This window comes from Carettochelys insculpta, chromosome 2, assembly GCF_033958435.1.
Source record: "Carettochelys insculpta isolate YL-2023 chromosome 2, ASM3395843v1, whole genome shotgun sequence".
Lineage (NCBI taxonomy): Eukaryota > Metazoa > Chordata > Testudines > Carettochelyidae > Carettochelys > Carettochelys insculpta.
In genome coordinates, this window is record NC_134138.1 from 75,200,671 (window position 1) to 75,227,406 (window position 26,736).

Sequence of the window (26,736 nt, forward strand, 5' to 3'; positions counted from 1 at the left end):
GGAGTGGGAGATGGGGTGAGGCAGATGGCCACAGCCTGGGTGAGGGTTTCCAGGCTGTCTGCTACCTGCACCCACACCTCCGGCTCCATCGCCAGTCAGTCCCAGAGCACAGAGGTCATCTCCCACAAGACAGCCTGTTTGCAGCTGCCCTCTCGTCCCCCCTGTTGGTTGTGGCACCTGGCCCATCAGTGACTGCAAGGGAAGTGGGATCAGGTGGGGTGGCAGACTCCTGGCCCTCCATGACTGTAGGCTAGTCCCAGACGGAGCGGGGGCGGTTCATGGACAGTGGACCCATAGAGATAGAAGGAGGTGCCCCAGCTCCATGTCCCAGAGAAGATGGTGATGAAGAAGGTTCCACTGCTGGAACCCTCATTGTCGCTCCCAGCCTCAGTCCCCTGGATGGGTGCTGCGAGCGCCTGAGGGTCCCAGCTCCTTGTCTGTGCCCATCTCCAGTTCCTGCTTGGTGTCTGTGCAGGAGGCAGTCTACATACAACCTATTTCGAAGTTACACTTTCAAATAGGGCACTAGTCCCCTTCCTGGGAATGGAATAAGGACTTCAAAGCTGGGTCCCCTTATTTCAAATGCTATTTTGAAGTAATGTACAATGTGTAGACATGCCACACTGAATTTTGAAATAAGCCTTAACTTCAAAATTTATTTAAAAGTTCATTACTAGTGTAGACTTGGCCATAGTGCTTGTAGTTTGTACGCGCTGACACCATGATAGTTACATAGATTTTTTGTTTCCTGATCTTCTTGATAAGTAAAAAACCAAATAAAAATACTGGGATTTATTGTCCACTGTTTCCAGGTGGAAGGTAAACAGGGCTGCCTATATCTCTAAAACCTCAGTGTGACGAAGCAAAGTTTAAAGGACTTACAAAATTCAAAATATTTGATCAAAGATATTGCAGGTTATCTCCCTGCTATATCTCAGGCTCACGGGCTTCACGTGCCCCATCTCCCACATAGAAAAAGACCAGAGGAAAAGCACTGCAGCTGCCAAACTGTAATAGGTAACCAATGAAAAACATTTCAATTCAGTGTCAGTTTGTGTCTTGAACTGTCTGGTGAATCATTTGCCCTACCTGGAAGAACAGGCTGGCCCCGTCGCAAAACAGGAAGCTCCCGACAGATTTCACCATCGTCCTGGTCCTGTGCCAGCCATCGTTGGGTGGGGAGAGAGAACTGCTCTCCTGAGTGAAGGTTCTGCACTTGCACCTACAAAAGCAAAGGCAATTAGCATTTGTTTAAATCACTTGCTCTCCGACTCTGAAGTCGGTTTTGCTGGGGCATCTCTGGTACTGCTCTACTAGCATCTCCAGGGCTCCACGTAGCTGCAGGCTTCTGAGCTATCAGATATTCTTGCAACTTCAGTGCTTAGGTTAATTACATTTTGTAGTTTTGACCAGGAATTAAAATAAAGGGCCAGATTCCGGTCTCCACCCCGGCCCATCTGCACCTCTGATAATGAAAGGGGACCATAAAGACATCCCACCCATTACAGAAGTGGTACAGGAATGACACAAGTAGCCCTGTGTCACCCTCCTGTGCAGCTTCTGCTATAGAGCCGTAGAATGGAAGGGGCCATGAGTGCAACAGTCAGAATGGTTTGTGGTCTGACTATTCTGGGCTGCAGAGCTGGCCCAGGCTCTCATCAACTAGAGTAGCAGCAGCAGCTCAGTCACTGCTTGCCTCCCCTGGCCAAGCTAAAATTAAGGAGGTGGAAACGTGACATAAAACCATCTCTGCCCACTACCCTGGGCTGAGCCTACTGTGGCTTTGCACCTTCTGAGCTGACATGGCTCTTTAATTATAATTGTAGTACCCAGGGGCACTGAGACCTCATCTGGGGTGAGTGAAGTCTTTCTGCTCTACAGCCTTGGCTGAAAGCCAGCTGGCCTCTAGCTTTTGACCCTATGCTCACAGGTTCTATCCCTGGGGCCAGCAACCTGGGTCTGTCAGCATCATGTAATATTAAGCAGTCCCAGAATTACTGGAATGTTTTAGACTGTGGTGCACTATCAAAACTGGAATACTGTGTTTAAAATGAAAGTGGCTGCAAGAGGTTCACCAGAAATCCAGTGAACCAAAATCTGTAATCTGACTTCAAAACTGGCAAACCCAAAGACTGCAGTCGTCTTCTGTGGAAAAACAGGGGGAAGGGAACACTTACTCCATGCACACAAGGTTGAGGGAGGTGTTTAAGCCTCATAAACTCAAATCACCTTAAGGCCAAGGAGATCCATAAAGAAAGAAATGGGGGTTTATGCATGGAGGGCTAGCACCTCTGGGGGCTTCTCAGCAGTGAACCACATTTGCACCACAAAAGTAATGCAACAGGCTCTCTTGATTTTGTGTTTGCAGCAGAATGCAGGGATTTCCCAGGAGATAGTGCTGACCAGTTTGTCTGACCAGCCCATTGCATTGTTCCCTTCTCCACAAATTCCATAGCAGTGGAAGACCATATTGTGTTAAGTCTGCTGCACAAAATGTGGGGGGTTTTCTAAAGATATTAAGCTCCTTTTGCTCCTCCCTCCCAAAGAGGCAGGGCCAATGGAATGATCGAGCCCTTGCTGGTTGACTCCTTCCTAAAAGCTGTGGAGGTTTGCAAACTTGATCCAGCTATTTCCATGTAAGAGGAGACCAGGTGAATAGACAAAACAGACTGGGAGCCAATAATCAAGAGAGTACATGGAAATACCACAGTTTTTAATTTAGATCTACCAGCCTGTCTATGAAGAGGCAAGGTGAGGATAGAAAGAAAGAGCACAAACACCTTTTCTTTCCTTTTTTGCCTGATTTCTTTACTTTAAATGGAGGTACCACACAGCACACAGATGTGGTAGGGTCTGTTCACAAAGGCTGATGGCTGCAGGTTTACTTAGGAGTCAGATTATATATGACCCAAATAAAGAAAAATAATATAAGAAATAAAAAAGTATATCAAAAACTCTTCCATGGATGACATCTGCCTCCCTTTTCTAGTAGCTCCCCTCCCCCACCAAAAAAAAATTAAAATTTCATTGAAGGAGGCTGGTGAACTGCCCCTCTACCTTTTTGTTTGTTTGTTTGTTTGTTTGGGGGTGGGAGGGCATGAAGTGACTACTCACTTTCATTATGAGCTTCTGCCTTATGCAATCTGTAAAGGGTCTTCTGGCATGTAGGAAACAGACCGCCCAAAGGCCAACAGGAGCTTGGAAACACTTCTACTCTATCAGATACCAAGCTACAAGAGATGTCCCACAGTTCCTAGGACAGAAGCTAAGGAACCACCTGGACTCCAGGAAAACCTAGCAGTTTTACAACTTTTCCACCCAGGTATGCAGTTTCCGGGGAAATGAGGTAAAAGACTCCTGACTGTCCATGGGCCTGATGTACAAGATTGTAACTAGATTTACTTTGATGGAACTTCAAACATTGGTACCATGTCTGAATTTGCCCTCAAACATGAATGATACTGATAAGCTCTCTTCATCTGTAGTTCTCAAAGTGCTAAAGGAGGTTAAGTTGTGTTACCCTCCATTTACAAAATGAAGAAACAGACACAAAGAGGTGAAGAAACTTGCTCAAGGACATAGAGTTGCAAAGTTGGGAACAGAAACCAGGTGTCCTTACTCCTAGACTGCCATCCTATTTCCTGGGGCACATTAGCTACACCTTGCCTCTGTAACGGCTGGAAACAGAACTAAGGAATTACTAATATTACCTCTGCTAGGAACCACACTTCTTACAAACCATGGAACTACTCATTATAAAATTTGTAACTTAGAAGAATCATAAATATTCAGTGAACATTCTCCATAGCAACACTGAAAAGGGAACCTTAGCAATGCAGCTCTTGGGCTGCCATAAATTCCCCACAAGAATAACTCACAACAGTTTTCTTAATGATTTAATAAGCATCAGCATCTGATTGAAATACTTCTCCCAGGATTTTGTATCATTTTTCCTTTGCTCGTTTGGGTGTAACTCTTGTTTCTAAGAAGATAAAACGCTGCTCAGGGTTCTCACCTCTTCACAGTGCCAAGAGGGGAATTCTCCCGCATTATTGTGTCCTATGCGTATTTTATAGAGCTCTCCTATGTCTCCAGCATCAATCTATAAAAGGAATGAAATGAATAAGTTTCACTGAGCTCCTTGGAAGAAAACTGCCAAAGAACAATTAGTTCAGTGGGTATCATTTATACATTATATTCTTGTTTCTTGGAGAACAGTAACAATCAGGCATTGGGTTGGGTTTAAATACAGCATCTCTTGACATAAAGTTCTCTAATTTGATTCTCTCATAAGTGTGTGTTTAGCAGATTAGTTCCTGGAAGTGCTGGGTGTGTGCTTCCAACAAGTCTATCAAACAGCAAGGTGTGAACCAAGGGAGTCTTATCAACAAAGAGATGGTCATTTGGGCTTTGGGAACTTACTCATGGGCATCTCTTATCTCCGGGGTGAGTTTTCTCATGATTTATCCCACTCACTGGAAGTGCTTTACTCCCAACACACCATTCTGAAGAGGTCATCTCTAGAGTTGACTTACCCTGAAGAGGGGCACGTGAAGCAAACCCCTGGATACTAACTCCTCTGGGTTTTGAGAAATAAACAGTAAAGAATTTCCTGCATAGAGATATACAAGGACAAATGCCTGACTTCTCTTCTGCTGCCACAACAGTCCGACAGAGAGAGCTCAAGGCAAGGCTAGGTCAGAGGATGATAAAAAGGTTGTTAATATGATGAAACTCAGATACAGGAGGGAAACGATGGGGGAAAGCAAAAGTAGGGAAGAAGAGCTGTGTTTCCTCCCTGTTGCCAAGGCCATTGTTGGAGGCATCTTTATTCCTGTTTTGCAGATGAGGAGTTGAGACAGAAAGAGACTGAGGCCCTGATCCTCAAAGACATTTAGACACCAAACCCAATCTAAGCCCTACTACTTCATTTCGTGTTCAAGGCCTTGAAAATTAATCCAAATATTTGGCTTCTCTATCATTTGCTGTTAATTATTTGGTTCTATGCACAGTAGATATACGATTTTTAATGAAATATATTGAACTTAATTGGCATTTAAGAAAAATAATTCAGTTTAGCTCTGGGTTTAAAAGCAGTATTACTTGTTTTCTAGTCTACTGTGCAAAAACTGGCTGTCCTTTTCATCATGTAGCTTTACACAAATTATGTAATCTGGTAGGCCACTCTGAAGAAGGCAATACATGGAATATTTATTACTTACAGTGAAGGTGTCTTCTTTGCCCCTCTGAAATAGTTCCCCTTCTTTTCCATACAGAAAGATGGGCCCTGAATCACCATAATCCCCATATAATGTAATATAAACCTGTGAGCTGGTTCCTGCAGATGGGATATCGCTGGTGAGGATAGACACCTTCCATTTGCCAGCTGTGAAAACAGAAAAGGGCGCAGACAATTATCTGAATCCATGACATGCTGGTAAAATGTGTTTCAATAAATCAGAAATCAAAACATGACACAGACAAATATAAATACACACATCTGTACATATACACACCATAAAAAGCACGCATCAGTGATTATTAAGTTTGCATGATTAAGCACTCAGAAAACCAGAAAATGTCAAGTTGGATGTGGATCCTTTACTGTGCCTCTTTGTGCATATGTAATATGATACAGCTGAATTCATGAATGCACAGTCTGAAATATTATGATATATAGTGCTACATTGGGTTTATGTGTCCTAATGTCCATACAGAGATCATTTTGTTATTTCACACAATCTAATTCCACAGTTATAAAGGTGTATTATATCTTTACTGATAACATTTCTCTTCATTCAGAAGCAGGCTTTTTAGAGAATGTCTTCACAGAAATTGGAAGAACAATTTCAGCTTGTGTAAACATACCTGTGCGAGCTTGAATCTCACTAGTTTGAAAAATAAAAGCAGTGAAGCACATAGTTACACAGGTTACAATGCAAGCTAGCAGCATGACCTCCAGCAAGCCTAAGTAACCCACATGGAATCTCTTCCACCACGTCTTCATGGATATTTTTGACTATCCTTCCTAGATTAAAGTTAGTGTGGACATACCAGTCAACACAGCAGTCAACCCTCCCTGTGCAGTGTAGACGTACCTACAGTGGTAGTCCAAATAATTAAACAGTTAATGATGAGGAAATTTAGGTGATAACACAGGCAGTCCATGAACAACAACTGTTTACTACAAACATAAGAACAGCCATATACGGTATGAACATAAAAGGTAATCATCAAGCAATCCATCTCCGGTCATCCATTCTCTGCATCTGGCAGAGGTTAGGGACACTATTACTCAGTTATACATAAACCAGACTACAGTGTGGCCTACCTTCATGCATCCACTGCAACTACTGTGATTTGGGCCCTCGATGCAAGCTGTCTTGTGATAATCTTTACATGACTTTTAGAAGCAATGAGAAATACTTCCATGCTTCCCTCTAGTGCCATAGAAGCCACACTAAACAAGGTCATGTGTGTGTTTTTTCACTGACTGAAAATCAACTGCAGTTGGTATTTCTGTACACTTCACAGCCCTTATTTTGAGCCAAGATTTCATTCCTTGGAGGCAGTTATTATTCACCCTATTCACAGATAAGAGAACTGATAACTTGCACAAAGCGGGGCTGGAGCTGGAATCCATGGGTTTACTATAACAGAGCCCAAACTCAATAGCTAAGTTACACAGTCTTTCAGAATAAAGATGTCAAATTAGGGACCAGTGCAGGGACCTGCAACCAAAGTAGCAAGACGAGCCTTTTTTTTCCAATTCAATTACAAAATCAGTACTTCAAGAGCCACAATGCATGTAAATATGACAGTCCTTAATAAGTAACATCAGACCATGCTTTTTGTCACCTCTTTTTTAAGAGCAGCACACACACAATGATTTGTACCAGTCAGAAATTTTAAGTTCCTTTCTTCCATGGGTTGAAGAGTGAATGATGGGTTGGCGAGCAAAAAACTGGGGATCAGCTCATAAGCAGGAAGAAAAACATTCAGATCAACCCTCTACACCAGCATTTCTCAACTTTTTTTTAATAATGTTCCCCTTTTTAAAAAAAATATATATAAAGTACCCCCTAGTACACACAGTTTTCAGACATGCAATTTTTTTTCTATCATTGCAACACATTTGTTTAAACAACTTGTATTGAGGTAATTTCAATGGAGATGGTTTCATACAGTGGTTAGATAATGTCTCATGGCAAATCCCGCAAGGGGCAAAGTGGGTACACTTCCACTTGTAGTAACCCCAAATTTAAGATATTCAGAATTTTAACTGTGTGCTTTCCTTATCTCGGAAGAATTTCCCCTTTCACCACTGGTGTGTAGATGTCTCACTGCAGGTTTTCTCATCTCAAATGTTTCTGGCACGGTTTCCTGTATATTACCTTCTTCCAAATCTGCAATTTTATTCTTTGTTTTCCCAAGTAATTGGTCAATTTTAAACTGTTTCAGTTGTAATTATAAAAACTAAACTAAAATTGTACTAATTGCAATTTTATCACTTACTTCAGATAACAAATGTCATATTCCAGAGCCAGGCACCCCCAGCCCTCCACTTTAACCCAATCCCCCTTCCCCTCCTCTAGAGCCAGGCACCGTCAGCTCCCCCTGCCCTCCTCCATAGCCAGGTTTCCCCAGCTCCCTCCCTCCCCAGCCCCTTCCCCAGCCCACTATCACCCAATGCTGGTGACTCACCAGAGCCGCTGCCACCGCCACCATCTCTGCTACCATCACTGCTGCCATGCACATCTCCCTCCAAGTGTGGGGGCAGGACACATGTACACAGTGGCAGACAGTGCTCCTGAGGTGCTGAGTGTTTCATTGCTCAAAGAACCACATGCAGCTTGGGTGCGCATACTCCCTGGACTTCTCTTGCATACCCAGGGTCAGCAACCTGCCAGCAGAGTGGGGAACCCACCTGAGGCGAGCTGTTTGGCCAGGCCTTGCCTGGGGGGCTCTTGTCTGGGGGGGGGCGCAGTAGAGCGCCACAGAGGAGTCAGTGATGGCAGTGTCCAGAGCTGCAAATGACTCCTTAAAGAGCCACATGCAGCTCTGGGGCTGTAGGTTGCCCATCCCTGTTCTAGGCTAAGAGAACTGGTTCCTTAGCTCAAAGGGCAGAGGGTCATTTATTTACCTCAAGTGTTGTTGTCTTCACTCCCTGCAGATGATCCAACAAGGGAGATTGTTACGTTTAGCTATGCAGTCTGTAATGCACACACCGCAATCAGCTCCTGGATTCATGAAGAGAGGCCAATGCTCCTGATGCCTGCCATTGCTGTCTCACAAAGGCCATGTCTACACTATGAGCTCATAGGAATAAGGGGATTTCGATGTTGGTGGGATCCTTGAGAAAAGGACCCTGGTGTAGATGAGCCGCACAGCAGTGAAATGCAGTAATTTCAAAGTGCTGTGGCTGCTGGCATGCTAATGAGGCTCTAAATATGCATTTTAGTGCCTCATTAGTATTCTATGATTTGGCCATTAGCATGGCCATTTTGAAGTTTTAACTAAGTGTAGACGTAGCCAAATATTAACATAACACTTTGGTATTATGTGTGTTGTGGATCCAGGCCTGCCAACAGGGAGAAGTGGGGAGGTGAGAGGGCCAGTTGCACCTAGACCCAAAGATGTAGAGGGGTTAAGTGCTCCCAGCTGCCCAACCACCCTTGTCCCACCAAGATCCTTTTGAATTACCCCCTGCACCACTGTTCTGCACAGCTGTCCTGCCACACCTCTACTCTACATTTAGCACAATTGGCCAACCTGAGGGAACATCTCCTCTAATGGTGGATTGACACTGAAGCAATGGATCCACCAGTGGTCAGTTGAGCAGCTCTAGCGGATGCCCACTGAATTGACTACCCAATGCACTCTCATGGACTCCTGTGCTGCACCAGCACAGGAAGCTTGTGGTAAGTCAAAAGGAGAGTTTCTCCTGTCAACCCAGCGCAGTGCAGACACTGCAGTAAATCCACTGAAGGTATGTCGAATCCATTATTCACATAGATGGAACTGAGTAACTTAGGTCTCTACTCCATAGTGTAGACTTGCCTTGGGTTAGCACCTGTCTCCTTGACAAAATCAACCCCTGAGCTCACTGCACAGCCATACTCAGTGTGCCACACATACATTGAAGATGGGGTGAGGGAGTTCAAGAATCAGAAGACATGCCAAAAAACACATTTAAAAAAAATCTTACATTGTGGGCGGTGGTCTCACTTCTGATATTTAAATACTTTGTGCATATGTGAGAGTATTTTACTCTCTCACCAGCTAGTTACAGGATACTGCGGGTATTACAATTATGGGAGACCTCTGCATGCCAGGGGACATTTGAGTTAGAAGCTATTTGCACCCTCCCTGTTCCCCTCAGAATAATAAGAGTGTGATGCAAACTATACCCTTACAAATACTTAGGCTCCAATCTGAAAAAAAAATGGGATGCTAAACTTTTTAGGAGGTAATGGAGGTTGAGTAATGGGTGTGTTTGCTAAATCCTTTGTGATAAATCCAAAGCAAATACATATGGCTGCTGAATCCAATGCACAATATATGTGGTTGCTGCTTATAAGATCTGCCCTGGAGCACCTTTGGTTTGTGATTAAATATTCTGTTAAATTTGGGTCTGAAGTAAGAAGGGGTCTCATTGTCAAGAGAGAGAGAATATCACTGTTCATACCTGGATTTACTTCAGATGAACATATGTAGGAAGATCCTCAAGTTACGATCCACATCAGGAATGAATTTCTCACATGCAATGCTGTGTTTGTACTGAGATATATATTTTCTATAATCATGTGGTAAAATGGTTAGAATAAAAGCATAAGGGAAAAAGGGACCCTATATTCTATTACCATTTCTAGTTGCTGATTTAGGTGATGCAACTTGTCCATTCTGTGCCTCTGTTTAGCCCTCTGCAAAGAAAAGTACAATAATTCTGTCATGGCTTCAAGTGATGATGAGAAGGAGATTTTAAATTTCAGCACTGGCTATTTTCTTGTTTGGATGCATATAGGCAGACATAAGCACAGAATGATAGCCTAACCTATATATAATTACAGTACAGCACATAGAACAAGAAGTCTTGTGGCACCTTATAAACTAACAGATATTTTGGAGCATAAGCTTTTGTGGGCAAAGACCCACTTCAACAGACACATGAGTCAGGGCGGGTGGTTTCAGAGGGGTATTTAAAGAGTGGGGTCCCAGTAAGAGGGAGGGCCAGAGCTGACAAGGTCTATTCAGCAAGGTGGAAATGGTCCAGTACCAACAGTACTTATCAAAAGAGGTAAAAACAAGTCAGATCAGACAGGGGAATGTGAGCCATTGTCAGCATCTAATGGGGAGATATTAGCACCCAGAGCAGAGAAACTGCCTTTGTGAGCTGCAAGCCACTCCCAGACTCTGTTTAATCCATGGTTAATGGAGTCAAATTTGCAAATAAATTGCAGTTCAGAGATTTCTCTCTCTATTTGGTTTTTGAAATTTTTTGTTTCAGAACTGTCACCCTTAAATCTGCCACTGAGTGTCCAGTACAGCACATAGGTTCTGGCTTTTGCATTGGGCGTGGACAGAAAGGAAAGAGCAAAAGCAGTAGGAAAACATTTTTCTCATAGGAATCCAGGGACTAGTTAACCACATATCTCCTAGCCATTTTGGTTCACTGCTTCTCTCACTGACAGTGTTCTGACTGTAGTATGAGTCTGTCTATTTATCACACCCACAATCCATTAAATTCTTTGAGAATATGCGCCATGGCTGTCACTCAGAATTACATCATGTAATGGTGTTATCATGCAAAATGACAGTGGGCAGACAGATACTAGCAGCTATGCTTTAGGGCACAAAGTTGTATTATTTTTTATTTGAAGAAATCAATAAGGAATATTCATTTTATTTGGTCACACCCTTACCCTCTAACACCACAGTTCATTTTTAGCCTAGGTGGATGGGACTTACTCTATTATCATATGGTAAAAAAGCCAGATCAGATTTTTAAAGGGATTCAGATGCCTAAATAGGCAGATAGGCTCCTATATCCACCGTGTCGGTCACATCTTTTTTTTAAAGCTGCATCTCAGGTGCCACCTGAGACCCTGGGTACCCAAGTCCCCCAGAAGACACATTTCCACTGGTCAGCTATTTCAAAGCACCCTAAGTACCCTTGAGATGGCAGCAGCAATCCTCTGGCCCCAGCCCTAGAGACTCCAGAGCTGGACTTTTAAACTAGACAGGGAACTCCTTCTTTTCAGCACATGAAGACCCAATAGCTGTTAGAACTCATAGCTGGTGGGCTGGATGAAGGTCATCAATAGGTGAGTCTGAGAGAATAATCTCATGTGACCAGAAGACAGGGGTAGAGACAGATAGTTGATGCCCAACTGGACAGGGAAAGATGGAAGGAAATAGTGAGAGCGGCATCAGACACCATGGGGCGCTGAGCCCACGGTTATTGATGATGATGATGATGAACTGGTTGAAACCATTTAAGGGCGACCTGGCTCAGATGCTTAACACCAAGATGTTTGCAGCTGAGAATCTCAAGGAGACGGAAGTGTCTGTGTCTGGTCTGTCAGCCAGATGTGGCAGATCAGTAACCCAAATACCTACACCCTTTGCCTCTCCTCAACTGTCTCTTACTATTTCGCTCCTGGCTTGCTTACATGGCTCCCCACACAGGTGGTTGGCAGGCTACTGAAAAGCCCTTGCTTGCATGCTTAACTATCCCTGTGCAAATAACACCTAAGTTCTTATAAAAGCTGAGGATTTGGCCTTCACCATTAAACCTATGTGGATGCCAGTAGTGGCTCTAGCAGTAATTTTAAACTTCTCCCATGGAGGCTTGTTGTGGTTTTCCCACAATATTCACCTTACATCAGTGTTCTGAGATTTATTTACTGGGTTTCTAAAATGCTCTGAGATCCCTGGTGTAAAGATGGCCCAAGCATTACAGTGTGTAATCAGGCAGAATATGGTAGAAATTAGCTTGCTTAAAAACAGGGATCTAAAAAGTTTCACTCTTGTATGAAATATGCACTTATTACAATAAATTATTGCTGCAATCCAGCATTCATTAATTTTTGAAAGAGATGGAGTTTGCCCCTGGATAGCAGCAGGGTTTTCTGAGTAATGTTATACATGTGTGTGCCAGCAGCTCAGCTAAATAATTATATTGTCATTATTAAATTATAAAACAAACTGCTGAATAGATGCTCAGTGCCAGGTTAATCTCCCATCCTTCGAAGAACTGTCACAGTTTGAAGACATTAAACTGAGACAGCGGGGAACAAATCATATATTATGAACCCAGGATACATTACTCAGTATTTTTTCCATAGTGCATATAGATCTTCATTGAAAGATCTCATTCAACTAAAAAGGTCTAAAAAGTTCAAGAATAGCCAACAGCACAGCAACAAGAACAGAAGCTGCAAGAGAGAAAAGGAAGGAACAGAAACAAATAGAAGAAACGCATTCTGCAACACTAGAGGAAAACAGGCCACTGGTGTAATCTTCTTTCCCCGTGCCTGATTTGGTTACATAGTCTATAAAGCTTGCACCACGTGCTGAGGGTATATGACCATCGTGTCCAATACTCTCCCTCTTTGCCACTTGTGGTGAACGCGGCAGCAGAGTGTGTGGAATGTGGGGCGCCCCTCCAGCTGCTCCGGTCACATGCCCCACCACATGGTGGGACAAGCATGTGGTGGCAGGAGTGGAGATGGCTCCTCTAGCCCCGGCATGCTCCCGCCGTGGGGTGGCTCCAGTGAATAATGTCACTGGGCAGAGAAGTGCCTGGCTCAGGGGTGGGGGGAAGCACCTGGTGGGGGGGTGGCAGCGAACCATTATATTTGTTTTGGACACCACTGCTATGAGAGGCAAAAGGAGGCAATGCCTCCCCTGGGTCTTAGCCTCAACTTCTCCCCTCCTCCAATCCCTATTCTGACAGTTCCCGAAGGCTCTCCCATAGCAGGCCACTCCAGCTGCCAGATTGTTTGGCAGCGTTCACTAGCCTAACAGGTGAAGTGACACTCCACCAGCACACAGATTGATTAGCTTAACACTGAACCTGCAAAACAGGTCATTTTTGTAGTAATAAAACCATTTAACATGCATGTGCCAACCCCATTTATTGGCAAAACCAGTTGTGCATTATGATGTCCACAGAACCTTAGTTTAAAATTTGCTTTTAAACATCTCAGTAGTTTGTGGGTGAAGATTGTAAAATTGCATGTTTAAAAAATCCCTGCATAGATACTTAAATGTGCAAATAGAGTATTCAGCTTTAGCCTTAAATGCTTGGATCATCAGACGTTTAGTTTTTTAAATTAGTTCTCTAAAAGACCACTCTTATCTAAAACACACACTTTAATTTTTTATTATTATAGTACAAAACTTGCTTCCAAAGTCTTCCTGTCTTTTCTATGCACCCCCACACTACGTTCACACCCTTAGAGGGACACTATTTCTAGTCTCCTAGACAGCTGGACAAAGGAGTTTCCTTTTTACTTCTGACTACTTGGTGAACTAATTTTAAGAGACCCCTCCACCAAAATCAGTATCTTACTAAGATTTAAAGTCCCTTTGATGTGCCTAAAATCTTTGGAAACACATTTTAACAAACAGTTAAATTTCATACACATATCCTATTATTAAAATCATACAAAAAATAGCGTTCCCTTTTCTCAAAAACAATGAACTTTGTTATGAGCACACTAAACTGCTCTGACTGGTTAATTTAAAATAATGTCTTTGTTTCAGTGAGTTTAAAATATGTAGTAACCTGGAGTGATTACTTTATGAAGGCTTAATCTAAAACATAAAACCAGCTTCGAAATACTGGTTAAGAAAATGTAAAACAGAAAAGGGTCGTGTAATATGTTCCATAATACTTAATATTATATTCTGTAGGAAAACTGCCTTGCCCTTACTACAGAGCCTTTTAGTGGTTTAAGTGTTGGCCTTGTAAACCCAGGGTCATAAGCTCAGTCCTTGGAGGACATTTAGGGATCTGGGGCAAACTGATATAAAAAAAAAATCTGTCAGGGATGGTGCTTGGATCTGCTGAGAGGGGAAGGGATTGGACTGAATGACCTCCTGAGATTCCTTCCAGTTCTATGAGATATATGACAAATTTCAGAGTATATCAAAAAACTCATGATTGACATTTTTTATTTCCAAGTTTAGTGCTTTTTAATTAGGTACCTTCTGCATGTCCAGTGTTCACAATCTGGCATGCAGTGGGAAACCTGCTCCATGTTCTTTAAAAAGAAATCTAAAGTGTTTTTTTTTTCCCCCAAATGTTCTTTGCTACAACTGGGCTCAGGGATTTGGCTAGAATGAGTGAGCAGGCAAAAAAGGGAAATAGGAGAGAGAGTGTAGGACAGTGAGGAGGAAGGCATCTGTGCGGCACAAGGATGGAGCATGGGAGGGGCCACAGGCTAAGGGAGGTTGTCTCCCTAAGCAGCAGCAGCTTCACCCACTGTCGACTGTTATCAGAAGTGTTGGCCTTTCCCATGATTGCATGAGTATGCTCTGATTACAGACAACCATACTGCACCCCTGCTTAATCCTGCATGTTGACCTCATTTATAAGCATTAAGTCAACATATCTGTACAATGTGCAAGTCAGGCTGGACACGTGTACCTGACATCTCAACTTAATTCAGATGATGACGGTTGGTAAAACTTTGCCTTCGTTAAGTAATCCCTTTAATTCTTACATTGGATTAATATGGTAATAGGGCTAACGCTATTTGACAACATCAGGGCTATCAAAGTTAAAGGAAACATGTTTAAGAATGATAAGTTAAGTAATAAAATTGCATTGGTTCCTTTTGTCTTATTCATAAAAGTAATGGGAGAAAAATGCCTTTTTAAACTGGATATTGAAAATTGGTAACATTCATTCATTCATTCTTATTTTCAAACTGAATATACCAATCTTAGAAATCAGTAAATGTTCATTAGCTGTTTATTGTATTACTTACGGCTTATATTCTCAGAACCATCTCACCCATCAGCAGACTGTACCTCAAGTTTATCATAATGAGAGGGTGGGGTAGCTGTGACCTTCATAGTCCATTATGTAGAGTGGTTTCCTTTCTAGTACCATTTTCAATCACTCCAAATTTTTTCAGGCTAACATTGCTTGACTCCAAAAGTCTTTGAAGTATAAGCAAAAGATTTTCAGCCACTTCTCAGAACAAGAGATATGCAAATAGCCAACAACTTTTCTAACATCAACAGTTTCAGCTCTAAGGCAGCTGCCAAAAAAATCACCTTCTGAAACAGACTAACAGCGGAAAATGTCATCTGTAAAGATGAAGAAAATTAAAAATAACCAAAACCAAAGAATTAGATTGGACACCACCGTGCAAACCATTTTAACCAAAGTGATTGCTGCTGTTCCCAATATATTGATTGATTGCTAAATGATTATTAAAACATTATTAAAAAATTCTCCATGCCTTCATACCTGAACCTAATTTTGCCCACAGTTTTGTTGAACCTTCAAACCTACTGAAGTTTCTACAGTTCTAGAAATGGAGTAGCATAAGAACTGCTACACCAGTAGTCCATATAGTCTAGAATTTGGTGCCAGACTGTGGTCAGTACCTGATGCACTGGGAGACAGTTCGAGAAACTTTTTAATGGACAGTTATGGCATAAGCTGTCCAACCACTCAGTGGTTGTATTGTGCCCAGAAGCAGAAATGTTCAACTCCTTTATCTTTTATCCTAACTCAGGAGTCTGCAACCAAAATAGCAAGAACAGCCATTTTTTCAAATTTGATTATAATATCAATACTTCAAGAGCTTCAATGCATGTGAATACAATCTGGTCCTTAATAAATAATGTCAAACCACACTTTTTATAACCTTTATTTTAAGAACAGTGCACACACAATGATTTGTAATGTGATACATATTTACTGCAGGACATTCACAAACTTTTAACATATTCTATTTCCTCACACTTCACGTGTGTTCATATCTCACTGTCTTCCCAACTTTCACTCCTGAGCCCACTTTTATTATGCCAATTTTACCTCACATTTAATTTCGATTTTCTTTCTTAAAATGTGTGTTGCCCTTCACACCAGGAATGCCACATGCTTCCTTTTCCTTTTCAGAATCAAGACTTTGTTAGCAACATGATCAAACACAGATACATTATCATATCCCACAATGCACTGCACATGCTAAAGTGGGAATTATCCAATGTTTCCAAATCACACATCATTTGCTATTTAAAAATAAGTTGTTCAGCATTTAACAGAATTTTTAATAACCATTAATATTTAATTGTATTGAGTTATTAGGAGATCCTTGGGGCCGTTCCCTATTGTGGTGGGGTAGGGAGTCATGTTGGGAAGGCAGAAGATTTGGACATGTACTCCTCCTGCACCCAGGCCGCCATGTAGTCCTGTGAGCTCTGCAGACAGATGTTCATGGCCTATGACAGAGGCAGGTAGATGGGCTGACAGAGGCCATGGGAGTTCCCCACAAGATACCCAGCAGCCCAATTCCACCCCATCCCCCAGGCCTGTACTGCCTTCCCTTCCCCTCTCAGCCCCCAGAACTGCCAGCCTTACCTAGCACCACACTGCTGACCTGCACCAAGCTGACGGATGGAGGGAGCTGGGTGGAGCCGGCCAACATGAAAGATGCTGGTGTGGGGGAGAGGACGCAGAACAGTGTCCCTTAGTTCCCCCCTCTGGGGCCAGATAGACTGCTCTGTCCCAGGGCTCATGGAGTCACACTGCCACTGTGAACTCCTGCGTGGCTCTCTGGCCCCCACTGAGGCTTTCCCGGGTCCCTGCCACGGCTTTCTGCAGGGCTCCCTGGACCCGGTGCAGTTCCCCAGCCCCCCTGCGCAGCTTTCTCCGGGGCTCGCCCTGTTGCGGCTTTCGCTAGACTCGTTCCCCTGCTGTTGCTGATTCCTCTTGCAGCTCCTTGCTTGCTGCCGCTTAAACAAAAAACAAAAACAAACAAAAAAAACCTAAATTCAGTTAGTTTAAACCAGCTGAATTTATTTATTTGTTTGTTTGTTTACAAGGCAGTGGGGTAGGGAGCCACAAGAAGAGTCAGCAGCAGCAACCTCCAGAGCTGCAACTGACTCATTAAAGAGCTGTATGCAGCTCTGGAGCTGCAGTTTGCCGACCCCTGTCCTAGCCCCATTGACCTGGGCACTATGCCTCTCAGGGAGGAGGAGTTACGGGGTCAGTGTAGCGGGCGACTTACATCAGCCGGAGTACTATTATAGTGCAGGCAGTTGCATCATTAGGTTCACATCAGCTGCCTTATGTCAACCTGGCCCTGTAATATTGACCACGTCTGAAATAAGGTGACCAGAAGCAAATATAGTGTGCTGGATGAGGGTTCAGTATCAATTTGTATACAAACATTACAACATCTTCTGCATTGCTTTCTAGCACATCATTCACATTTTATTTGCTGTTTGATGCCACTTCACACTGAGCAGAATGTTCACTGAGCCATCCCCAATGACTCTCCACATCTTTGTCAGATTTTTGCATAGCCATGATCTCTCTCATATGGGTGTTTGGAACATCCTCCTGTTAGCCATGCTCAGCAGTGTCCATTTATTCTCTCTACTGGTAAAATTCTGTCCCAGTGGCAAAAATCCACTGACTTCAGTGGGGCTAGGATTCCCCTCTTTTTTCAGTTTCTTTGCCAGATTCTAATCCATGACAGGACGTTACTTCTCTTCCCTGACTACTTAATTTGCCTAGTAATCTCTTGAGAGCAATTTTGCCAAAAAACTTTTGAAAATCCAAATAAATTAAGGTATTGGGTGACATAAAATAAGGATTGGGGATAGTATGGGATGAAGAAGGACTAAATGACCATGAAAAGTTGTTGGGTTGCTTAACCCTTCATTTACAGCCATTCCCACAGTGGACTTTTCTGAAAGTTTTATACATAAAATAGACAATTGCTTTTGACTCCTGGCTGGATTTCACCAAAATACTATCAAACTCAACATTTTTAAACAATGCTTTATTTGTGAATTAAGATCTAAAACAGCTGAAATATATCTATAATCTTCACTATGCAGTCCTAAAAGAATTTTGAGAATCCAAGTGGAATGTGGAAATTGGCATGAGAACTGGGGAAATAGGTACTATTTATTTATTTATAATAAATGTGGATTTATTTCACAGATTACAAAGAAATTCAAAGATAACAAAACAATAGAAAAATATCAAATATTTACACAGAGATATAGCTGCCACTGGACTGGACTTTCAGAGACTATGCACAGTCCATTTTCTCTTACTGCAACTCCTACTTAGTAAGACCTTACGTCACAAGTGACTGACTTCAGCATGGGCAAGGACATTATTCTCTGGCCTCAGGGACTCCAATATTCACTATCGTTACAATGTACATAAAGTATTTTTCCAGTTTCACACTTTGAAATTACATGAAAAAACAAAAAACACATTCTATAAACAGGCATCTGCATTTCTAAAAACAGAGCATAACTTCCTGAAATATATTAAATTATACTTCTGTGCATCTACTAGCTTACTATATTTAGAAAACAAAAATGAGCATGGGTCATATATAAAAGAGCTCATTAGTGAAATAATAAATTGAATTGCCATTTAAAAAGAGCAATAATAGTGTTTCTTGCTAGGATGACCTGGACTACTGTATTTTAGCAAACTCTAGTACTGGTAAAGGTTGATGTCAGGCCTGAGAGTCAGAATGAGTACAAGAATCTGATGTGTAATGGCAAAAAGACCCAGATCCACTAAGGAGCTTAGACCTGGCAATGCTGGGCATCTTAGCACCTTTCACAGAAACTCACTGCTATCCGCAAAGCCTGTTGTGCATGTCTAGGCATCCTAAAATGCAATCCAAAAAACCCAGAAAGCTAGGCAAGGAACTACCTGATCTAGCAAATGGGAGATATTGACCAATTTGTTTCCTCCCTCTGAGATAAAATTGTGGCTCAAAGAGGGCATGTCTTGGGTCAGCAATACATGAATCAGAATCAGTCTGTTGTAGTAAAGTAACCAACTTATTTACTGGATCTGGGAGATCCAAATTCAACTCCCTGCTCTGTCTGATGGGAGAAAGGGGGAAGAGCCCTCTTTAAATCTTGTTACAAGAGTGCTCTAAATAATAGGCTCCATGATAAGGTTCCACATAGACTATCTAGTTTCAGAGACATTCACCTTTGTAAAATCTTAATGGATAACAAAGGCAGTAACACCACTCCATTCCCAGAGAGACAAATCTCACCTAAATATGGTGGTCTTAGATGAAGCAGAAAAAGTTTATTTTATTTACCCTGGTGCCAGATCTTCTGAGTCTGGCCTTTAACAGATATGAATGGCTGGCCTTTTAGTATTAATCTTGGTTTAAAAACCCGCACACAATTACCATGACAATTGTTCGCTAGTTGTCATTGTAACACAATGACATTTGAACAAAAAACAAGCAGTCCTGTAGCACCTTCTGAGAGGATCTGAACAGTACTTATCTACTTTTCCTTACAAATTAACTACCATATTTTATTTTGCAGTTCAGACAAAGTCTGAAAGATTATTCCCAGCTTTTTTCTAAAAATTTTATGAGGTATAAGTAGTTTATTTTGCAGCTTTGGTGGCTATGTGGTTACAAAACTCTTCATTCTAACAAGCATTAGTTGATTTTCCTGAGATACTAAAATTGGAATGAAACCAATTATGTTTAAGGAATAAATACAACAGCATCAGTGAGGAAAACTGTCTTTTTTTTTTTATGACATCACTCATATAGGAGGCTGGTTCTGATTCCTATTTCCTACCCACCCTCCTTCCCCCCAGAAGTTAGCCAATTATCTGTATTTCTGCAGTGCTGTAAAAAGGTAAGCATTCTAGGCCTGTGCATCATATTCAATGGGCGTATACTTAGGGCACGGCCCACAAAGGTTCATTTGGGCAGAGTGGTCAGTTACCCAATATTTTTATTATGCATCTTTCTCTTCATTGCTCCTGTTATTGTACATTACACAAAAGAGAGTTTTCTCTTCTGTACCAAAGGTGTTTTCTTCTTCCAAATTTTTAGACACATTACATTCAGTGTTATTTAAGGTAATGTCACTGTTGTGAAATGTTTCAGAATGGCAGCCTTCTGCTATATCTGTCAATAAGGGAGCAGATTTTTCTTCAAGAACTTGAATTAGGCTACCTCTTGAATTTTGGTATAGTTTTTGCTTTGCATCTGGTAGCTTATTATCGCTATTTACTATTATATCATTGTTTACTGGTTTTGATACATTATTTTCATTATTTATATTCATATCCTGCACATTTACTTTCATATCCTCCATCACATACATATTTAGCTTGTTTTTTTCTCCTAGACCTGAGGATACAAGAATCTCAATGTTATTTCTATTAATGAAATCTAAGGTATTATTTGCACAAAATCTATTAAAAATATCACTGGCAATCTTATTAATACAGTTGTTCTTCAGAATCACAGGATTATTTTTGTTTCTTATGAAGTCTTTGCCTGGCAACAGCAAATGTTGAGCTTTTTTGGTCACCAAATACAGGCCCAATTGATTTTCGATGTCAGATGCTTTTCTATAGGCATATCCTCTATTCTCTTCATTAACTGGTTTTATGATGGCCATCAGTATCGGACAATGTTGTCCACAAATAGCATGAAGCTTATCCAGCGAATCTTGTTCCTCAAGAGCTCCCCTGTTGACATTATTGTCATTAGTTGGTTGGGTTTTTATAGGTGTATCACTTAAAGGCTCTTCCAGAGGATGCACCTTATTATCAGGTAATCTAAATTCCACAGATGTAAAGACTGGATAATTAGTATTTGCCTCTATACAAACATTTGTGGAAGTAGTGCACACTGTGAATGACAAATTCTTGTTTTCTCTTTTTACCGCATGAAGAACAGAGGTATCATCACCGAGGCTAGGTTTGCTTTTCAGGTTCAAATCAGGAAAAGGCTCTGAATCACTATTATGAGGCATAATGAAGTAGTTGCCTCCACATTCATTGGGGTTAGCCGTATTTTCAGGTTCTGAAGAAGATATTTCATTGTATGGTGAATACGGATTCAGATTCCCAAAGTAAGAATATGGGACATCACCACTATTGTTGTCAAACATTGTGTCTGCTGACGTTGTGTCCAAATTGCCATACATTCCAGTCTTTTCAGGTGGTGATCTTCTCACCAAATGATTTTCCTTAAGAAGCCACTTGCCTTTATCGATCAGTATTCCTTCATCTTCATCAGCAGGTACACCTGACTGACAATACTGCTTTGTACTTTGCACTGAGCAGTTATCACTGCAATATGTCATCTCTCCACTAAGACTGAGTTTTGCTGCAGGTAAAGAAAAATTCTCTCTTCTCCATGTACTACTCCCTTTGTTTATTTCTTCGAGACTTTCATATGATACAAGTGAAGACTTGGACATTTTCTGAACAAAACAAGTAGTATGTTCCTGACAAATGGAAGTATTTTCTTTCATAATTGTACATTGAGATTCTTCAGTGTACTTTTGAAGAACTTTGGACATGTATGGATGTGCAGGGTGAAAGGTAGGCTTAAAGGAGGCTTCTTCTTTACCATAAAGCTGTTCGATAGTTCTTCTAATGTAACCAGTATTATACTGTTTTTCATATATAGCTTCCTCCCCACTTTCATTGGTGAAGTCACTGGATGCCCTAAAATTGTAATCACTGTCATCAGTATCTGGTCTATAATCTGACCAGTCAGAAGTAGCAGGGCTTTTAACGCATTTTTTGAATTCAGATGAAGGTTTTGAATGTGTTGCATGCTCCAGTTCTTTTACTATCAGTTTTACTTTCAATTTCTGTTCTACTTCAGGTAAATCCAACTCTGTAATTTGCTTTGACTCATAACTAAAAGATAATGGTGATGGTGTAGATAATCTCTCAGGGGTTTCTTCACAAGTCCCATTTTCTTTCTTTTCTTCCTGTGAACTGTTTTCCTCACAGTCACATTCTGTAGAGGTTTCAGCAGCTGATTTATAGTGCTCGTTTGGTTTTTCTATGTCCTCTTGCTCATTTTTAATGTTTGTATTATCTTCTACCTCAGAAATTTGTAGATCTAAAATATTACTTTTATCACTAGAAGCTATACTGTGAACAGTTGAGTTAGGCTCTTCTGAAGTCCCTGATTCTTCATTATTGAATGATGTATCTGTGGCTTTATCCTGGGATTCTGGTAATGAACTATCAACTTCTTCATTTCCTTCGGATAATTCTACATTTGAAGTAAGACTACAGTTACTTGAATTAGCATTATCATATTTTCTATCTGATGGTATTTTGTGAACATTCAAATCATTTAGATCTGACGTTTCTGCTGATGCACTAGGGTATTTCTTTAAATCGGAGTGTTTATATTCTTCAGTCAGCTGTTGTACATCAGCATTTTCCTCTGAATTCATACTATCCTTCAGAATGCAGATCTTATTTGGGTTTTCACTTTCATGAAAGTTTGGAACATTTCCAAAAGGACTTTCATGACAATCTGCAGATTCCTGCTTTTCTGTTCTGCTCCCAGAGTGTAATAAATGATTTGATGTTGATTCTTGCAAATTTGAGAGCGCATCCTTTAAGTCCTCAGCTTCATCTGTGACTGCAATTTGTTTTAGAAATTGTAACAGTGTGAATATTTCAGAACAGCTACAAGTAGCTTTTAGCATATCCCCTTTGGACATGCCATTCAAACTCTCTTTTAGATTCAGTGCAAGTAGCCAAGCTAAGAGGAGATTGGGAGGAGATCCAAGAAATGAAGAAGAAAAATCTGTAAAATCACATGATTTTTCTATACAGCCTGTATGAGCCTTTTGAATGCTGAGCATAGCTGATTGTAGTTGGCGTAGCAACCCACTAGACACACAATCCTTTTGAGCCTCAGTTTCAGTCTTACTGAAAATTCTGGAATCAACTTGAACAGCAACCTCAGCACTTTTGCTTTGATTTGGACTTACATCTTGAGTATTGATTTCTGATTGCAACTTATCTTTTGCATGCATTTCATTAAACATCTGTAGCTTAGAATCATACTGGAAATCTGACTGTAGGAAATATTTCTCCTGTTTTGTTATACTTGTATCAGCATTGGTCAAAGAGCCAATTTGCCTTCTATATAACCACTTATCTGAGTCTTGAATAGCTCCCATTTCACTGAGAGGTTCCATGGGCTTTTTTAGTAAATGGTGTTCAATCAGATTGGGTTTTCTGGTTAGGTCCACTTCATTTGCTATTTCTTTAGTCTCTTTATCTGACAGAGTAGTGATATTCTCCATTGGAGAATGAAAAAAGTTACTATTTGCCACATTTCTTTCATTTCTATTTATGGGAGCTAATTTGTTTGGAGGCAAAACAACATTTGGATATGTATTTTGCAGCCAGTTCTGGACATAGTTTTCCAGTGAATACTCAGTTATCTCATCTGGAAAGCCCTCTTGTTTCAGAGGACCTAGGCTATTAACTCCATCTGCCATATTTATTGTACTTTCAATTGTGCTTGGATACTTCTTCTTTTTCTGTTTTTTTTCTTTCTTTGAAGATTTATACGAACTATCTGAAATTGCATTCTCGTTTTCTATTTCTACATTATTACCACTTGCCACATCTGACAATGGCTTTGATGCCACTAAGGAATTTTGTGTCTGTTTTAAACAATTAATGCTGTGACATATGTCTTCTTTTTCAGTACCTGGTGTATTTTGGCTATATTCAGTTTCACTTTTTGAATCATCATCTTTTCCCATTGTCAGGCCCTCTTCTGATTTTGCAGACACTGGCAAACTAAATTGTTCAGTTGATCTGGATTTTATATTGGATGCCTGTCTATTAGCTTTTATTTTTTTACTAGAGAACTCATTTTGTTGGACTTCCACAGAAACCTGAGGAGATAACTCATTTTCAGGACATAAGTTTTTGTTTGAACTGAGAGATTCATCACAGTTTCTGACAGGAAATGCCACTGCTTTTTTCTGACATATTTCAGAGAAAGTATCTCTAATTCGTGTTGTAAATTCCTGAATGCCTTCATTTGTGTCATGCGCCTGATGAGATATTTCCTCACTCTCAATAGTTCCTTCCTCTGCACTCTCCTTATAGCGTTGATTTTGGTGCAAATGTACATCTTGCTCCAGATAATCATATTGTGGTTTTCTCTTTTTCTTCTTCTTTTTGTGGTTAGAAGATGCAGTTTGGTTTTTGTCAGTGAAATGGGTTGTCATATCATACTCATTGGTGCCACTGAATTGCTTCTCACTCTCAGGAGCGGCAGGAGAGGATCCTGTTGTCAGGTTTATTTTCTCAGAAGTAGCCTTCATACACTCTGCCATCGTCGTCCGAGTCTGACTGTTTCCAGTACAGGCTGAGTGACAGGAACCTTGAGAAGAAAGTAATGCAGCAGATGGGTTACACAGTCTGTCTTCACTTTTTGATTGAGACAATTCTGAGTACCTGATGAAAGAACTCAGCGATCTTTTTATTTCTTTAATTCCACAGTGGTCATGAACAGAGTGGATGGTGTCTGCTGAAAGTGGCCTAGCTGCCTGGTATATCGTCGATGAAGGTATGAAGCCACTGATGTTAGCTTTGCTGCTTGAAAATAAACTATTACACATGGCTTCCTCCACAATGGATTTCTCCAAAATGTTCTGTAACAATCCATCTTCATCACGCATAGCTAATGTCTTTGTATTTGTAGCTTCTTTTAAACCACGACTTGTATGACTTAACTTAATCAGAGTTTCTTCTTTTTTCTTTTCTAAAGAATGTTTTAATAAATCTCTGTTGCTTATTTCATTAAGCTTTGAATTAGTACTTGATGTTTTACTGCTGGAATGAGTGACCATGCAATACTCAGATTTGCCTTCCCCATCTTCTATTTCCTCACTGTAGGAGAATTGTCTTATCTTTTCCTGAACCTTTTTGTCAGATATTACAGTGACACTTTCAACCAATGCTTTCTTTTGTCTCACTCTTCTTGGCCCAGGTGTAGGAGGCCTATGAAAATAAGATTTGACTTTGTCCTGTAACACGTTGCTTACATCCATGTTTGCAGAAGGGTTCTGCCATATTTTATGGTCAGAAATACTTAAATCAGACTTTGATTCTTTACTTGTTGCTTCTGTGTTAATCTGCCACAGTGAGTCATTCTCAGTATTCATGTAGTTCTCCAAGGCTGGAGCCTTTGTGGGTTTTATATAGGCTGAAATATTTACATCAGATAAACGATCTTCTGCACCTACTGCAGAATTGCAAATCTTGATGTTTTTATCACTAGAAGCACCAGCACGACTGACAGTGGTTGTCCATTTTATGGTTTCTTCTTCTTTTATCCTGAATCGAACTTTCATCTCCACTGTCATACTGCCATCTTGATTAACATGGACTGATTTCTCAATATCATCTTCAGACCTCACTATTGATAAATCTTCAGCAGTATGGGAACGATTTTCTGCTAAGCCCGTATAATTATCAGGAATGTAAGAAACATCTGAGTGCTCATTGCTGAAACCTTTATCAGAAGAAACTGAGTAAATTTGAGATCTTGAGGCCATTTGTGAACTCACTTTCAATATTTTTATTGAAAGCACCCAAATTGAAATTCACAAAATTAGAAGGAAAGTGTAGAAGATAATCATCATACATGAACATCCAGATGGAGAGACAGCAGGCAGGCAGCAAAGAAAGGAGATAGAAAAAAAAAAAGAGAAAACAAAATATGATTAGTATAAAAGAACCCAATGAAAGGTCTGGGAATTTTGGTGAGCATTGTGATTGAATAAATTATTGTAAGGAAAATTATTATAGTGAGGGGTTTATTTTCTCTAACCCATTTCCAAACACTTGTTAAAAAAGAAAACACAAAAACAGAATGCATACAAAGAGTAAAGACTGAACTTTATTGCCGTGCAGTTGTCTTTATTTTGTTTTGTAGCATGACCCTTCTAACACCAGTGTTACAATTAATCTTTAAGGCCCATAGTTTGAGGCATGCCAAATGTTCCCTATTCCATTGACCTGGTAAATTGAATATGCTTTGTACTCCCTCCGGATTCACACAGAGCCTTACAGGATTGGGCCCTAAGATATTTTCCTACGCTCCTTCTAACTGATTTAATAGTCGTTAATGGATCTATGTCCATGCAGTGCATAGCAATTGGAATGTTAATTGGTGCTACAACAAGTCAGTCAAGGGAAGACTAGATCTCTCTGGGCTTGAATCTATACTTTTCACTTATGTAATTAATCCAGTCACCTCAGTAGTCCCATGGAGTACTACTCATGGATGTAAACTTGGGCCCTTTGAATGTACTTTTACATATGTTTACATTTAAAATGTGAACCAAATATTTATAATAAGATCTTTATGTCATTTATTTTAATTTACTTCATGCAGTTGCAAGGTGAACTATATGTTACAGTTCTCCAGGATCTGGGCCAAAATCCACTGAATGCAAATTAGGCTTCTAATGCACTTCTCTGCACAGAGTTAGGTATTTCTAAAATATGTCTGTCTGTATTACTTTGTCATAACTTGATACTGACACAGGGGTGTTGGAATTTGTACAGTGAAGGTGCCAAGAGCCATTGAACCAAACTATAAGCTCTGTATATATTAGAAAAAACTTCAAACCTAGCTCCAGCACCTATGTACAGAAAAAGATCGCATCTGTCTT

The 26,736-nt window shown here is 40.7% G+C and overlaps 2 protein-coding genes across 2 annotated transcripts in view; both read right to left on the bottom strand.

Annotated features, from left to right (window-relative positions):
- RP1 (RP1 axonemal microtubule associated) overlaps positions 1 to 26,736 on the bottom strand; it is a 318,221-nt gene that overhangs the window by 285,362 nt on the left and 6,123 nt on the right. The window contains exons 3-5 of the mRNA XM_074985790.1: positions 5,223 to 5,386; positions 4,016 to 4,102; positions 1,090 to 1,222 (exon numbers count right to left, since the gene is read on the bottom strand). Coding sequence (XP_074841891.1) covers positions 1,090 to 1,222; positions 4,016 to 4,102; positions 5,223 to 5,386 — 384 coding nt within the window. The remainder of the gene's footprint in view (positions 1 to 1,089; positions 1,223 to 4,015; positions 4,103 to 5,222; positions 5,387 to 26,736) is intronic.
- On the bottom strand, positions 19,999 to 25,614 carry LOC142009132 (oxygen-regulated protein 1-like). The gene has a single exon (XM_074986693.1). The coding sequence runs from the start codon at positions 25,612 to 25,614 to the stop codon at positions 19,999 to 20,001; it is 5,616 nt and encodes a 1,871-aa protein (XP_074842794.1).